The sequence below is a fragment of the Cebus imitator genome, unplaced genomic scaffold, assembly GCF_001604975.1.
Source record: "Cebus imitator isolate Cc_AM_T3 unplaced genomic scaffold, Cebus_imitator-1.0 Scaffold128, whole genome shotgun sequence".
NCBI classification, from domain to species: domain Eukaryota; kingdom Metazoa; phylum Chordata; class Mammalia; order Primates; family Cebidae; genus Cebus; species Cebus imitator.
In genome coordinates, this window is record NW_016107443.1 from 962674 (window position 1) to 978817 (window position 16144).

General features: G+C 39.0%; 1 protein-coding gene across 5 annotated transcripts in view; it reads right to left on the minus strand.

Annotated features, from left to right (window-relative positions):
• SCML2 (Scm polycomb group protein like 2) overlaps nucleotides 1-16144 on the minus strand; it is a 126370-nt gene that overhangs the window by 85513 nt on the left and 24713 nt on the right. For all 5 annotated transcript variants that reach the window (XM_037742795.1, XM_037742792.1, XM_017540627.2 and 2 more), the window contains 3 exons: nucleotides 15443-15513; nucleotides 14395-14629; nucleotides 3681-3769 (listed from right to left, as the gene is read on the minus strand). In XM_037742795.1, the coding sequence (XP_037598723.1) occupies nucleotides 3681-3769; nucleotides 14395-14629; nucleotides 15443-15513 (395 nt within the window). The remainder of the gene's footprint in view (nucleotides 1-3680; nucleotides 3770-14394; nucleotides 14630-15442; nucleotides 15514-16144) is intronic.

Genomic DNA, 16144 nt, shown 5'->3' on the forward strand with positions numbered 1-16144 from the left:
AAAGGAAAATAGGCAAAGGCTATAATCAGACAATCCAAAGAAAAACAAAAGGCCATTAAACAAATCTGAAAAGCACAATTTCACTAGTAATCAGTACAATACAAATTAAAATAATGGGATACCATCCTCATCTTCACCACCCCTCCATAAAAAGATTCATGAAAATTTATAATGTTAGTGAAGGTGTGGAGATACAAACATGTTTATAGGCTAATGGTGGAGCATAGCTTAGAACAGGGGTCCCCACCCCCCAGAATGGTATTGGTCCATGGCCTGTTAGGAACTGGGTGGCACAGCAGGAGGTGAGCTGCAGGCAAGTGAGCAAATCTCCAACTTTATTTAGAGCCACTCCCCATCACTCACATTACCACCTCAGCTCTGTCTCCTATCAAGAGCAGCGTTAAGATTCTCATAGGAGTACAAACCCTATTGTGAACTGCACATGTAAGGGATCTACATCGCATGCTCCTTAGGAGAATCTAATGATAAATGTAATGTGTTTGAATCATCCCAAAACCACCCACCCCTCCATCCGTGGAAAAATTGTCTTCCACAAAACCAAGCCCTGGTGACAAAAAGGTTGGGGATTGTTGCCTTAGAATACCTGTTTGGGATGCAATTTAACAGTATATATCAGCATTTGAACATACATCTCTTTGTTTTTTCTTTATTAATTTTTTTTTTGAGGCAGGGTCTCACTGTGTTGCCCAGGCTGGTCTTGAACTCCTGGGCTCAAGTGATCCTCCTGCCTCAGTCCCCAAAGTGTGAGCTACCACGCCCAGCCAAAACATATATCCCTTTGAACAAGCAATTCTAGTTTCAAGAATGTAGCCGTCCACATTTATACACAAAGTTCTTTATAAGAATGCTTACTGTAGAGCTGATCTAAACAAGAATGTGGAGATGACCTAATCATCTATCCTTACAGTTAAGTCAATTCTAGGGCTAAATCAATTCTGATGATCCATTCTACAGAAGAGTACAATACAACCTAAAATATATATGAAATGAAACAGAACGATTTCCAAAACACAGATATGTTAGGAGAAAAAGTAAACCACAGAATAATATACACAATATATTCTAATCAATGTTTAAAAAAATAAAAGCCCATATTTGTTTGTAAATGTACAGAAAAAGGTCTGTGAGAACAAATAAAACTTCAATTTGGAGAGAAGAGTGGAATGAAGGAATGGTTGGGACAAAGGGAGATGAATTTTTCACTAGCTAAGGGGATAGCTTGATTCCCATCCCCTGCCCACTCCCCCCCACATGAATTACTTTTATAATTTAAAAAATTATAAACAAAATGTGTATGACATGTGTGGCATGCAACCAGCTGATTAAGCAATCTGACTAGTAAAACAGATCCAATGGCTTTTCCAAAGCCACAGCCCAAGATAATAGGTGTTTAATAAATAGACTTCTGCTAAATATTTTTTAATTGGCTATTCTTACATATGGTCACTACTGGCCAAAGGGCCTGCACTGCCTGTGTCCCTTGCAGGTAGGGCAAGTCCACTTTCTGCATTCATCTTACTCAAAGGTGTACCCGCAGAATTTTTCTTTGCAATGAAAGAGGCATAGTAATTGATGTTTCACATCCTGTGCCTTCAATCTTCTTCAAAAGCTTTTTAAAACTACCATGAATTCTTACCATTCCAAGTAGAGTTGTAATAAAAGTTAAGTGACTGAAAAACAATCAGGAGAGAGGGAGAGAAATAAATATTTTGACTCCTAATTTAACTAAAACGTGGCTTTTATTGTTTCTTAACATACTCTTTTCAATGTTTTCTCAAGAACATAAACTATTTTAGAAATTTTTCCTCTTTTTTTATATAGGAAGTATTTCCTCATAAAAGGTTCTTTCTGATGACTGTTTTTAACATTGTTTGCTTCTGAAACCAGATCTCTCCAACTAACTTTCAAGTGATTTTTTTTTTTTTTTGGCCCATCATCTTTTTCTGCAATATCAAAGGTACTCATACAGTAAAGTGAGGGGAAGCTTCAATTCTGAACGTAAATAAAAAATAGCAATGAAGGTTTGCTTCCAGTAGAGCATTCTTTTTATGTCCATGTCAAGAAAGAGGCTACTAATGAAATTGGACTAGTGGGTGATCATATTTGGGACTTTTTTATGACTTGCTGTTATCGGCTGAACTGTGTCACCCCCAAAATTCCTATGTTAAAGCACTAAGCCCCAGCACCTCAGAATGTGATGGCATTTGGACTTAGGTCTTCAAAGAGGTAATTAAGTTAAAATAAGGTTATTAGGATAGGCCCTTATCCAATATGACTGACATCCTTATAAGAGGAACAAACTAAACACAGATAAACAGACTACATGCAAACACAGGGAAGACAGCCATCTACAAGCCAAGGAAATAGGCCTCAAAAGAAACCAAACCTGGCCAGGGGCAGTGCCTCGTGCCTGTAACCCCAGCACTTTGGGAGGCCAAGGCTGGAGGATCATATGAGCCCAGGAGTTCAAGACCAGCCAGGACAACATGGCAAAACCCTGTCTCTACTAAAAACACAAAAATTAGCCAGGTGTGGTGACACGTGCCTGTAATCTCCGCTACTTGGAAATCTGAGGCATGAGAATCGCTTGAACCCGGGAGGCAGAGATTACACCACTCCACTCCAGCCTGGGCGACAGACCAAAACTCAAGTCTCAAAAAAAAAAAAAAAAAAAAAAAAAAAAAAAAAAAAAAAAAAAAAAAAAAAAAAAGAAGAAAAATGAGTTCAAGACCAGCCTGGACAATATGGCAAAACCCCATCTCTACTAAAAATACAAAAAAATTATCTGGGCATGGTGGTGCACACCTGTAGTCCCAGCTACTCAGGAGGCTAAGGCAGAATTGCTTAAACGCAGGAGGCGGAGGTTGCAGTGAGTTGAGATCATGCCACTGCGCTCCAGCCTGGGTGACAGAGTGAGATTCTGTCTCAAAAAAAACAAAAAAAATCAAACCTGCTGACACCTTGATCTCAGACTTCTAGCCTCCACAACTGCGAGAATACACATTTCTGTTATTTAAGCTGTTGTTATGGACTGAATTTTGTCCTCTCAAAATTCATATGTTGAAGCACCAACCCCCAACATATATGCATTTGGAAACAGGACCTTTAAGGAAGTAATAAAGGTTAAGTGAGGTCATAAGGGTTGGCCTCTAATCCAATAGGACTGATGTCCCTATAAGAAGAGGAAGACACACTAGGGATGTGCATGGATAGAGAAAAGGCCACATGAAGACACAGCAAGAAGGCATCCATCTGCAAGCCAAGAAGAGAGATCTCACCAGAAACCAATGGGATGTCATCCTCATCTTCATCACTCCCCCACAAAAAAGATTCACAAAATTTTAAAAGATGAAAAACATTCAATGTTAGTGAAGGCATGGAGATACAAACACATCTATATGCTAATGGTAGAGCATAGCATATATCAGAGGGCACTTTGACCTTGGACTTACAGCCTCCAGAACTGAGAAAATAAATTTCTGTTGTTTCAGCCACCCAGTTTGTGGTACTTTGTTATGGTAACCCTAGCAAATGAATACACTTGCCAATCCAGTAATTTTAAAAGTATGTTTGCTTTTCCATGTCACAGAAGATTAAGAATTTAAGCATTCCCACCAAAACAATAAAAACATGGCAGCTTTTTATAATATCTTTCTTACCTTCTTAAATAATGTAGCAGATGCCATTTCAGACCCATTTAGTGTCTTTAAGAGGAACATCGGCCAGGAAGATGTATTCATCTGGTACCCTGTTTCATAAAATAAATTAGATATCATGAAAAAGCCTCCCTGTGATACTATATCAGGGTTGGTATAAAAAATAGGTTTCATTCACCATGCTTCTTGAGAGAATGACTTTCTTATCTAAGAACTTTGGACAAGGGCAAGAGGAGCAGATGTATCCTCCTCTCATTGCTAGTATCCCACTGTACTGGCTGGCAACAATGTTACAGTGGGGATAGAAACTCTGATTTTAAGAGAAGCCAGTAGCTAGGATTCACCAACAAACATGTATACCTTGGGAATGAACCATAATACCAGGGGTGATCTAAGCTGGAGCTCAGGAGATCTTCCATTCCACGACCAACAATCACACAAGCAAGGGCAATGGCTGTAAAAGACTTCTATTCCCCTTTTCCTCAGGGCCCCTGGCTTCTTTCATTTCAGAAAGACAGTTTTCTGTCAAACTCAGCGTATATACACACAAAACAGTGCATTTCATTGCATGTAATTTTATCTCAAAAGAAAAAACCTATAGATATTTACTCATTAATGATATATATGCTAAAGTATTTTGGGGATGTGCACTGTTGTCAACAACTTACTCTGAAATGTATTAAAAATAAGAAGGACTGATGAATCAATACAAGGACACATAAATGGATAGATATGTGATAAAGTAAGTATAACAAAATGAGAATGATAGAATCTAGAAAGTGGGCATGGGGGTACTCACTGTAAAATTATTTTACCTTTTCTGTATGTTTGAAATTTTCCATAAAATGAGTTAGAAAAAAGACAGCTCTCACTTTAGCACTCTTAACACATAATAATAATGACCTTCTTTTAGAATATGTATCAGATGCTATCAAAATAGACTCAACAGGTGTCTTTTCTAGAGATCTCACCAACTAACGGTATCACAGCATCTGGTACATGCAGGAGGGAGCAGGGGTCTGCTAGTTTTCCTGCTTTCTGGAGGCAATCTATTTCATGCAATACCTGCTTGCCTCAATGCCAGAATTAGAAAGAACTTGGCTTGCGCCCCTGATGAGTGCATGTATTAAGACAGGGAGGCGGGAGAGGGATCCAAGGTGGCCGAGTAGGAGCAGCTCTGGATTGCAGCTCCCAGTGAGAGCACGGAGGGCGAGTGGTTGCCACATTTCCAGATGGACTTTTATTGCCCACAGACCACAGAGTCCCAGGCAGAGGAGCGCCATGGGTATCCAGCGCAGCTGTTTTGGCCGGCACAGTAGGTCTCTGCACAAAACCTCACACGGGTCCAGGCGCAGTTTCAGGTGGCAACTGGAGCACCTGGGAGACAGAGTCGCCTGTTCAACTGATAAAAAGGGGACTGAAACAGGGAGCCAGGCCAGGAGATTCCCGGGCAAAAAAGCTCCATGAGTCTCCGGTGCGGCTGTTTCAGCAGGCGCAGCGGGCCTCTGCAAAAGAACTCACACAAATCCGGGCACCATTTCAACTGGTGACGGGAACGCCTGGGAGACAGTCACTGGTTCAATTGAAAAAAAAGGGGACTGAGGCAGGGAGCCAGGTGATCAGGCTCGCCAGTCCCACCCCCACAAAGACCAGCAATCTGAAACACTCTGGATTGAGAGTTTCACAGCAAGCACAGCTGAACCCAGGATGTTCCAGCTCTGTGGGGGAGGGGTGTCCGCCATTACCAAGGCAGTCCACCACTACCAAGGTAGTCTGCCATTGCTGAGGTGGTCTGCAATTGCTGAGGTGGTCCACCACTACCAAGGAAGCCCGCCACTGCCGAGGCAGTCCACCATTACAGAAAGAGACTGCCATTACAGAGGCAGGCCGCCACTGCCAAGGCAGTTCTAACTGTACCCCTATAAACAGGACTGCAGGGAAGTTCACACGACAGCTAGGTGGAGCTCACGGCAGCTCAGCAACACCTCTGCTGGCAGACTGTGACTAGGCTGCCTCCTCGCTGGGCACGGCATCCCTGAATAAAAGGCAGCAGCACGACAGAAACTTATAAATAAAGGCCTACCTTCCCAGGGCAGAGCATCAGGAAAAAAAAAAAGTGGTTATGAGTTCTGCTGCAGCAGACTTAAATGTACCTGCCCAGCGGCTCTGAACGGAACAACAGAGCTCACAGCTCAGCACTTGAGCTCCTATAAAGGACAGACTGTCTCCTCAAGCAGCTCCCCAATCCCCATATATTCGAAGAGTCACCTCATAAAGGAGAGCTCAGACTGACATCTGGCAGGTATCCTTCTGGGACAAAGATAGCAGAAGAAACTGACAGCAACCTTTACTGTTCTGCAGCCACTGCAGGTGATCCCCAGGCAAGCAGGGCCTGGAGTGGAACTCCAGCAGTCCTACAGCAGAGGGGCCTAACTGTTAGAAAGAAAACTTAGAAACAAAAACAACTTCATCATCAACAAACAGGATATCTACTCAGAGACCCCATCTGACAGTCACCAACTACAAAGACCACAGATAAATAAATCCACAAAGATGGGAAGAAAACAGCGCAAAAAGTATGAAAACAACCAAAACCAGAACACCTCTCCTCCTCCAACGGACCACAACTCCTCACCAGCAAGGGAACAAGACGGGATGGAGAATGAGTCTGATGAATTGACAGAAACAGGCTTTAGAAGGTGGGTAATAACAAACTTCTCTGAGCTAAAAGAACAAGTTCTAACAGAATGCAAAGAAACTAAGAACCTTGAAAAAAAGTTTGATGAAACGCTAATAAGAATAAACAGCTTAGAGAGGAATATAAATGAATTGATGAAGCTGAAAAAAACAACACGAGAACTTCACGAAGCATAAACAAGTTTCAATAGCTGAATTGACCAAGCAGAAGGATATCAGAGATTGAAGATCAACTCAATGAAATAAAACAAGAAGGCAAGATTAGAGAGAAAAGAGTAAAAAGAAACAAACAAAGCCTCCAAGAAATACGGGATTATGTGAAAAGACCTAATCTACATTTGATAGGTGTACCTGAATGTGATGGAGAGAATGAATCCAAGCTGGAAAACACTCTTCTGGATATTATCCAGGAAAACTTGCCCAACCTAGCAAGGCAGGCCAATATTCAAGTCCAGGAAATACAGAGAACACCAAAAGATATTCCTCAAGAAGAGCAACCCCAAGGCACATAATCATCTGACTCACCAGGGTTGAAATGAAGGAGAAAATGCTAAAGGCAGCCAAAGAGAAAGGCCAGGTAACCCACAAAGGGAAGCCCATCAGACTCACAGCGGATCTCTCAGCAGAAACCCTATAAGCCAGAAGACAGTGGGGACCCATATTCAACATCCTTAAAGAAAAGAACTTCCAACCCAGAATTTCATATCTAGCCAAACTAAGTTTCGTAAGCGAAGGAGAAATAAAATCCTTTACAAACAAGCAATTACTCAGAGATTTCATCACCAACAGGCCTGCTTTACAAGTGCTCCTGAAAGAAGCACTAAACATATAAAGGAATAACCAGTACCAGCCACTCCAAAAACATACCAAATGGTAAAGAGCATCGACACAATGAAGAAACTGTCATCAAATAACAGGCAAAACAACCAGCTAGCATCGAAATGGCAGGATCAAATTCACATATAACAATATTAACCCTAAATGTAAATGGGCTAAATGCCCCAATCAAAAGACACAGACTGATAAATTAGATAAAAAGTCAAAACCCATCAGTGTGCTGTATCCAGGAAACCCATCTCACATGCAAGGATACACATAGGCTCAAAATAAAGGGATGGAAGATTTACAAAGCAAATGCAGAGCAAAAAAAAGCAGGAGTTGCAATCCTAGTCTCTGATAAAATAGATTTTAAACTAACAAAGATCAAAAGAGACAAAGAAGGACATTACACAATGGTAAAAGGATCAATGCAACAAGAAGAGCTAATGATTCTAAATATATATATACCCAATACAGGAGCACCCAGATACATAAAGCAAATTCTTAATGACTTACAAAGAGACTTAGACTCCCACACAATAATAGTGGGAGACGTTAACACTCCACTGTCAATATTAGATCAACGAGACAGAAAATTAACAAGGATACACAGGACTTGAACTCAGACCTGGACCAAGCAAACCTAACAGACGTTTACAGAACTCTCCACCCCAAATCCACAGAATATACATTCTTCTCAGCACCACATCACACCTACTCTAAAATTGACCACATAATTGGGAGTAAATCACTCCTCAGCAAATGCAAAAGAATGGAAATCAAACAGTCTCTCAGACCACAGTGCAATCAAGTTAGAACTCAGAATTCAGAAACTAACTCAGAACCGCACAGCTTCATGGAAACTGAACTTGCTCTTGAATGTTGACTGGATAAACAATCAAAGGAAAGCAGAAATAAAGATGTTTTTCGAAATCAACAAGAATGAAGACACAATGTACCACAATCTCTGGGACGCATTTAAAGCAGTCTCTAGGGGAAAATATATAGCAATAAATGCCCACATGAGAAGCAAGGAAAGGTCTAAAATCAACACCCTATCGTCAAAATTGAAAGAGCTGGAGGGGCAAGATCAAAAAAACTCAAAAGCTAGCAGAAGACAAGAAATAACTAAGATCAGAGCAGAACTGAAGGAGATAGACACACAAAAAACCCTTCAAAAAAATAATAAATCCAGGAGCTGGTTTTTCTGAAAAGATCAACAAAATAGACAGACTGCTAACCAGATTAGTAAAAAAGAAAAGAAAGAATAATCAAATAGATGCAATAAAAAACGATAAAGGGGATATCACCACAGATTCCACAGAAATACAAACACCATCAGAAATTACTACAAATAACTTTGTGCACATAAACCAATAAACCTGGAAGAAATGGATAAATTCCTGAACACTTACATACTCCCAAGCCTAAACCAGGAAGAAGTCGAAACCCTGAATAGACCAATAACAAGGGCTGAAGTTGAGGCACCAATTAATAGCCTACCAACCAAAAAAAGCCCAGGTCTAGACAGGTTCACAGCCAAATTCCACCAGCCATACAAAGAGGAGCTGGTACCATTCCTTCTGAAACTATTCCAAACAATACAAAAAGAGGGAATCCTTCCCAAATCATTTTATGAGACCAACATCATCCTGATACCAAAACCTGGCAGAGACTCAGCAAGAAAAGAAAACTTCAGGCTAATACCCCTGATGAACATAGATGCAAAAATCTTCAATAAATACTGGCAAATTGATTGCAACAGCACATCAAAAAGCTTATCCATCGTGATCAAGTAGGCTTCATCCTGGAGATGCAAGGCTGGTTCAACATATGCAAGTCTATAAACGTAATTCACCACATAAACAGAATCAAAGACAAAAACCACATGATTATCTCAATAGATGCAGAGAAGGCCTTCCACAAAACTCAACAGCCCTTTATGCTAAAAACTCTCAATAAACTAGGTATCTACAGAACATATCTCAAAATAATAAAAGCTATTTACGACAAACCCACAGCCAATATCGTACTGAATGGGCAAAACTGGAAGCATCCCCTTTGAAATCTGGCACTAGACAAGGATGCCCTCTCTCACTACTCCTATTCAATAGAGTATTGGAAGTTCTAGCCAGAGCAATCAGGCAAGAAAAAGAAAGAAAGGGTATTTAATTAGGAAAGGAGGAAGTCAAACTGCCGCTATTTGCAGATGACATGATTGTATATTGAGAAGACCCCATCGTCTCAGACCAAAATCTCCTGAAACTGATAAGCAATTTGAGCAAAGTCTCAGGATACAAAATCAATGTGCAAAAATCTCAAGCATTCCTATACACCAGTAACAGACTTAACGAGAGGCAAATCAAGAACAAACTGTCATTCACAATTGCTACAAAGAGAATAAAATGCCTAGGAATACAACTAACAAAGAACATAAAAGAACCTCTTCAAGGAAAACTACAAACCACTGGTCAACAAAATAAGAGAGGACACAAACAAATGGAAAAACGTTCCATGCTCATGAACAGGAAGAATCAATATCGTGAAAATGGCCATACTGCCCAAAGTAATTTACACATTCAATGCTAAACCCATCAAGCTACCAATGACCTTCTTCACAGAGCTAGAAAAAACCGCCTTAAACTTCATATGGAACCACAAGAGAGCCCACATAGCCAAGTCAATTCTAAGCAAAAAGAACAAAGCTGGAGGCATCACACTACTGGACTTCAAACTATACTACAAGGCTACAGTAATCAAAACAGCATGGTACTGGTACCAAAACAGAGATATAGACCAATGGAACAGAACAGAGGCTCGGAGGCAACACCACATATCTACAACCATCTGATCTTTGACAAACCTAACAAAAACAAGCAATGAGGAAAGGATTCCCTGTTTAATACATGGTGTTGGGAAAACTGGCTAGCCATGTGCAGAAAACAGAAACTGGACCCCTTCCTGACACCTTACACTAAAATTAACTCCAGATGGATTAAAGACTTAAATATAAGACCTAACACCACAAAAACCCTAGAAGAAAGCCTAGGCAAAACCATTCAGGACGTAGACATAGGCAAGGACTTCATGACCAAAACACCAAAAGCATTGGCAACAAAAGCCAAAATAGAAAAATTGGACCTAATTAAACTCCAGAGCTTCTGTACAGCAAAAGAAAGGATTATTAGAGTGAATTGGCAACCAACAGAACGGGAAAAAGTTTTTACAATCTACCCACCTGACAAAGGGCTAATATCCAGAATCTACAAAGAACTAAAACAGATTTACAAGAAAAAAACAAACAAGCCCATTCAAAAGTGGGCAAAGGATATGAACAGACACTTTTCAAAAGAAGACATATATGAGGCCAACAAACATGTGAAAAAATGTTCATCATCTCTGGTCATTAGAGAAATACAAATCAAAACTACATTGAGATACCATCTCACGCCAGTTAGAATGGCAATTATTAAAAAACCTGGAGACAACAGATGCTGGAGAGGATGTGGAGAAATAGGAACACTTTTACATTTAACCATTTAACTAATGGTTAAATTAGTTCAACCATAAATTTAACCATTTAACTAATGGTTAAATTAGTTCAACCATTGTGGAAGACAGTGTGGCGATTCCTCAAGGACCTAGAAATAGAAATTCCATTTGACCCTACAATCCCATTACTGGGTGTATATCCAAAGGATTATAAATTGTTCTATTATAAGGACACATGCACACGAATGTTCATTGCAGCACTGTTTACAATAGCAAAGACTTGGAACCAACCCAAATACCCATCAATGATAGACCGGACAGGGAAAATGTGGCACATATACACCATAGAATATTATGCAGCCATAAAAAATGATGAGTTCGTGTCCTTTGTAGGGACATGGATGAACCTGGAAACCATCATTCTCAGCAAACTGACACAAGAACAGAAAATCAAATACCACATGTTCTCACTCACAGGCAGGTGCTGAACAATGAGAACACATGGACATAGGGAGGGGAGCATCACACGCTGAGGTCTGTGGGGGGAAACTATGGGAGGGACAGTGGGGAGGGATAACATGGGGAGAAATGCCAGATACAGGTGATGGGGAGGAAGACAGCAAACCACACTGCCATGTATGTACCTATGCAACAATCCTGCATGTTCTGCACATGTACCCCAGAAACTAAAATGCTATTTTATATACATATATACATATATACATATATATATATATATATATATATATATATATATATTTGAATAAATAAGAAATAAATATTCTAAAGTGTTTTCATCTGGGAAAAAAAAAGACAGGGAGGCACACAAATCACTGGCAATGGGTGCAAGTTTTGTCCTATTCTCCATCAATAGGACAAAACATGCAAAAAAGGTAAGATGGAAAGTCATCCTCTAATAATCCTGTTAACAAAATCCCCTTCATCTGACTAGAAATACAATTACTGCTAGAAAAAAATACTAACGGGGTGGAGGGTGATTTGTCACATACTCCCTTATAATAAATCAACATTATTATTCTCCATTCTATGGAGAGTATTGCATAAGAATCATTCTCTGGTCCTTAAGCCTTTCTTTCAACCCCCATATTATCCTATTCCATCATGTGCCAAGATTTTCCTTAAGTTTAAATGTAGCATTTTACGTAATACTATAATTGCTTATCCTATTCCATCATGTGCCAAGATTTTCCTTAAGTTTAAATGTAGCATTTTACTTCACCCTATAATTGCTTAAAGTCAAACATAGATTAAAAGACCAAAATTACATTAAGGCGCATATAAAAAGTTCAAAAAGAGACAAAACTAATCTATAAGGTTAGGAAGTCTAGATGGTAGTACCTTTAGGGAAGGAGAGATTATGACTGGTTATCAGCAGGAGTGGGTCTTCTAAGGGGCTAATAACGTTCTATTTTCTGATTTGGATGATGGCTTTATAGATGATGGCTTTACATTTATAAGCTATATACTTATGACCTGTACATGTGTTAAAACTTTTCAAAATCTTTTAAATCATAACCTTTAAAGTTTAAATAAATAAATCGTTTTAAAAGGAAAACTAAATAAGTTGTATCATAATAAAGTGGAAATTAAACTATTCAAAAGTACCTAAAAAGAAAACTGGCAATATATATTGCCAAAATAGATACTAATCAGCAGGCATTTCATGCATTTCATATTTTTAAATAAAACAAAGCCTAAGAAGTAATTTTACAAAAAAAAAAAAGACCATAAATCTAGTTAAGCATTTGCAATGCTGACAATTACAATAGCAGTATCTCCTTTAAACAAACTGCAAAAACCTACTATATTGCAAAAAGAGAAATAAAATCCAAATAGAGAAGCACTAAACCCAGATTTGCATTTATCTTTCATGGAGAATTATGCATAATTTGAGAAGTATTATAAACAACAAACAACAAAAGATGTGAGTAATATGGAGAAATAAGGCAAAAAGCAAAAAACAAACATGTCCCAAACCATCTTCTTGGAATAACATATCTCCAACTAGTTTTTAAAAATATTTTAGCTGGGCATGGTGGCTCACACCTGTAATCCCAGCTCTTTGGAAGGCCAAAGTGGGCAGATCACCTGAGGTCAGGAGTTTGAGACCACCAGGCCAACATGGTGAAACCCGGTCTCTACTAAAAGTACAAAAATTAGCCAAGCATGGTGGTGGGCACCTGTAATCCCAACTACTTGGGAGGCTGAAGCAGAAGAATCGTTTGAACCCAGGAGGTGGAGATTGCAGTGAGCCGAGATTGTGCCACTGCACTCCAGCCTGGGTGACAAGAGTGAAACTCCATCTCAAAAAATATATATATGTACATATATATTTTTTATTTTTATTTTTATTTTTTTAGACGGAGTTTTGCTCTTGTTACCCAGGCTGGAGTGCAATGGCGCCATCTTGGCTCACCGCAACCTCCGCCTCCTGGGTTCAGGCAATTCTCCTGCTTCAGCCTCCTGAGTAGCTGGGATTACAGGCACGCACCACCATGCCCAGCTAATTTTTTGTACCTTTAGTAGAGACGGGGTTTCACCATGTTGACCAGGATGGTCTCGATCTCTTGACCTTGTGATCCACCCGCCTCGGCCTCCCAAAGTGCTGGGATTACAGGCTTGAGCCACCACGCCCGGCCTCATATATATTTTTTAAATCAAAGTACTTATAACAAACAAATAGAATAAGGACAGCATAAAGAGGTATTACTAAAAAGAGGGGCTGTTAATATCTTAAATTTGTGGTTCTCAAGGAATTTTTCACTAATAGGAAAACAAATAAAATCCATTCTTTTATTGTGCTTTGCAACAAGGAATTTTCATTTTCAGCACTGTAAAGAAGAACCAAACAAAAATCAATATCCACCATTCACTCAAAGTGTAGGAAAGCAACTAAATAAACTAAATCATTTCTTTCCTACAGAGTATCATGGTATGCTTAAATTTTAAAAAGATAAATGTTGCCCCAAATTAGTTACACCCTTTTTACTTTTCATATTTTTAAATAAAACAAAGTCTAAGAAGTAATTTTATTTTTAAAAATGACCATAAATCTAGTTAAGCATTTAAAATGCTTAACTAGACTTTGTTTTATTTAAAAATATGAAAAATTTGATCAAAATTAAGGTACATATTTTGTACCTTAAAATCTTTGCTAAAACCTCCATTTTCTCTTTTTCAAAGACCTAAAGGTACTAATTCCTGCCCCCTTACTCTGATTTCTTCCCATTGTAGGTATAATGAAATTCTTGAGTTTGAAACTGGAGCCTGAATGTGGAATCAAACCCTTCCCCTATTCTTATTCCCATTGATGAATGGCTCAGTGGACAATATTGAGAGAGCATGTGCCTTGTATCAAATGCTACAAAGTTCTTCCCCAGATGGAGTTCTGAATTTGCATGTGTAATCTAGTAGAGCTGGTTTTGACATTTCAAGTTTGAAGACCTAGCATGAGTTTTGCCCTGGAGTAGGGAACCTTCGGCACACACATGCCAAATACGTACTTAAGCAAAACTCCACAACAGATGATACTGAGTTCCTCTCTCATCATACATTCTCCACAGTAACCATCTGACCATCTATTTGCAAGAATGCCCAAGAAAATAAATTTTAAAAAGCCACTTAAAGCCATTTCTATTGAATATCACATTAGAAAGAATATGCTATTTTTAAAACTGTTTATTCTTACCTAGTGGAGGTTGAAGTAAGTCTCCGTCCTTTTCACATGTCCCAACAGGTTGTATGTCTGGGGAATCGACAAGTCTCCAAAAATCATTTCTATTGTCACTACCATCCAGCCGTAACCGTAACCTGGCCCCAGTAATTCCAATAACCGTAGCAATACATACTGAAGTAGCATTGCGAGGGTCACGGGCTTCCAATTTCATACCAACTTTGAAATCATTCACAGGTGGAATCTGAGACTATATATATATAAATAAAATTTGGTTAAAATGTACCAACTATAAGAAAAGACACATGGTCAGCTATGTCACCAGAATACCTGAGGAACATTTTAAATAACAGTCACAGTGGATGATGAGTGATATCTGAGCTATAAAGGTCAAGGGAAAATACCTTCAAACTCTCTCCTTGGCTTGACATGCAGCATAAAAACACTGCCCGCTGCTGTTCTCACTCATCTGTCCACTTCCAGGCAACCCAAATACAGACTTTAAAATATTCCAAGTGCCTTCCTAAAGTAGGAATCTGATTAGGCCATTTCCCTTGAAATAAGCCAACCGGCAGTTCACCATTGCCTATAATAAAGTCCAACTGCTCTGCACAGTTTAAATGCCCCCACATCTTTAACCTCATTCTCACATTATTGCCTCTATCCTCTTTGTGCTTCCACCATCCCATGCCATCCCTTAATACTCAGATTCTTTCATGCCCATGTGTCTTGACTTTGGATGTTCTCTCTGCCTGGAGTATCCTTCCCCCTATTCCAACCATCTCAAATAGCATCTTTCCTGTGAGCCCTTCCAGTATGGAGTTATCAGACTTATTATTATTATTTAATTACATGTCTGCCTTTCCCACCAGATGGGCAATCATAAAGCTTAGTATACCTGACACAGAGAAGTTCTTAATTAATGAATGCAAAGAGACCATCTGGCTCTTAAGTGTCACTATCACAATCCCACTGTCTCCTCACACTACCAGAATCTAACAATCACACAGACACCCTCCAACAAGTTAATAGTTTAACAAACATCTACAGAATTTTGGCATACCTGACGGAAGCACTCTGAAGGAGCACTTACAGACCCAGTCTCTTTCAAATACTCCTCCCAGTGGAAATCATCTGGAAAAAAAACACGTACAAAATAGTTTTGTAAAGCATACACAATGTAACTTTTAGTATATACAACTTTCAGGATTAAAATGGTTTTAGTTCCATGCCTCTTAAAAAAACAAAACAAAAACAAACAAAAAAAAAACTTCCAAAAGAGTAGATGCAAACGTCCTGATCTACATTTCATAAACGGCATAAAAATAAAAAATAAGACAATATTCTGATAATAATGGTTCAGATATAAATTATAACCTAGATACTCTCAATGTAATATGGACAACACAGTGATTCTAAAATTGTGGATGTCAGGAGTAACTAAAGAAACTGTTAAAAAATAATAGCAAAGTCTACACGTATCTGTCTCTAATATAAATTTATTAAATAAACATGTTTTCACCACTTCATTCCATTAATATGAAGGCATTTGTTCATTATTCATGGGAAGCTAAAGGTGTTTAGTGTGTGGTCAAACAGAATTTCACCCCTGCAATGCTTTATGGCAAGAAAAAGTCCAGAAACCAGAGTAGTTTCTCAATGGACTACTAGATCTCCATTCAGAGTGACAAGAAGATGGTGGCAGAACAAAGCAATAAGCCAGTCATCAGTACAGTCACTAATATGGATTATTATTATTATTATT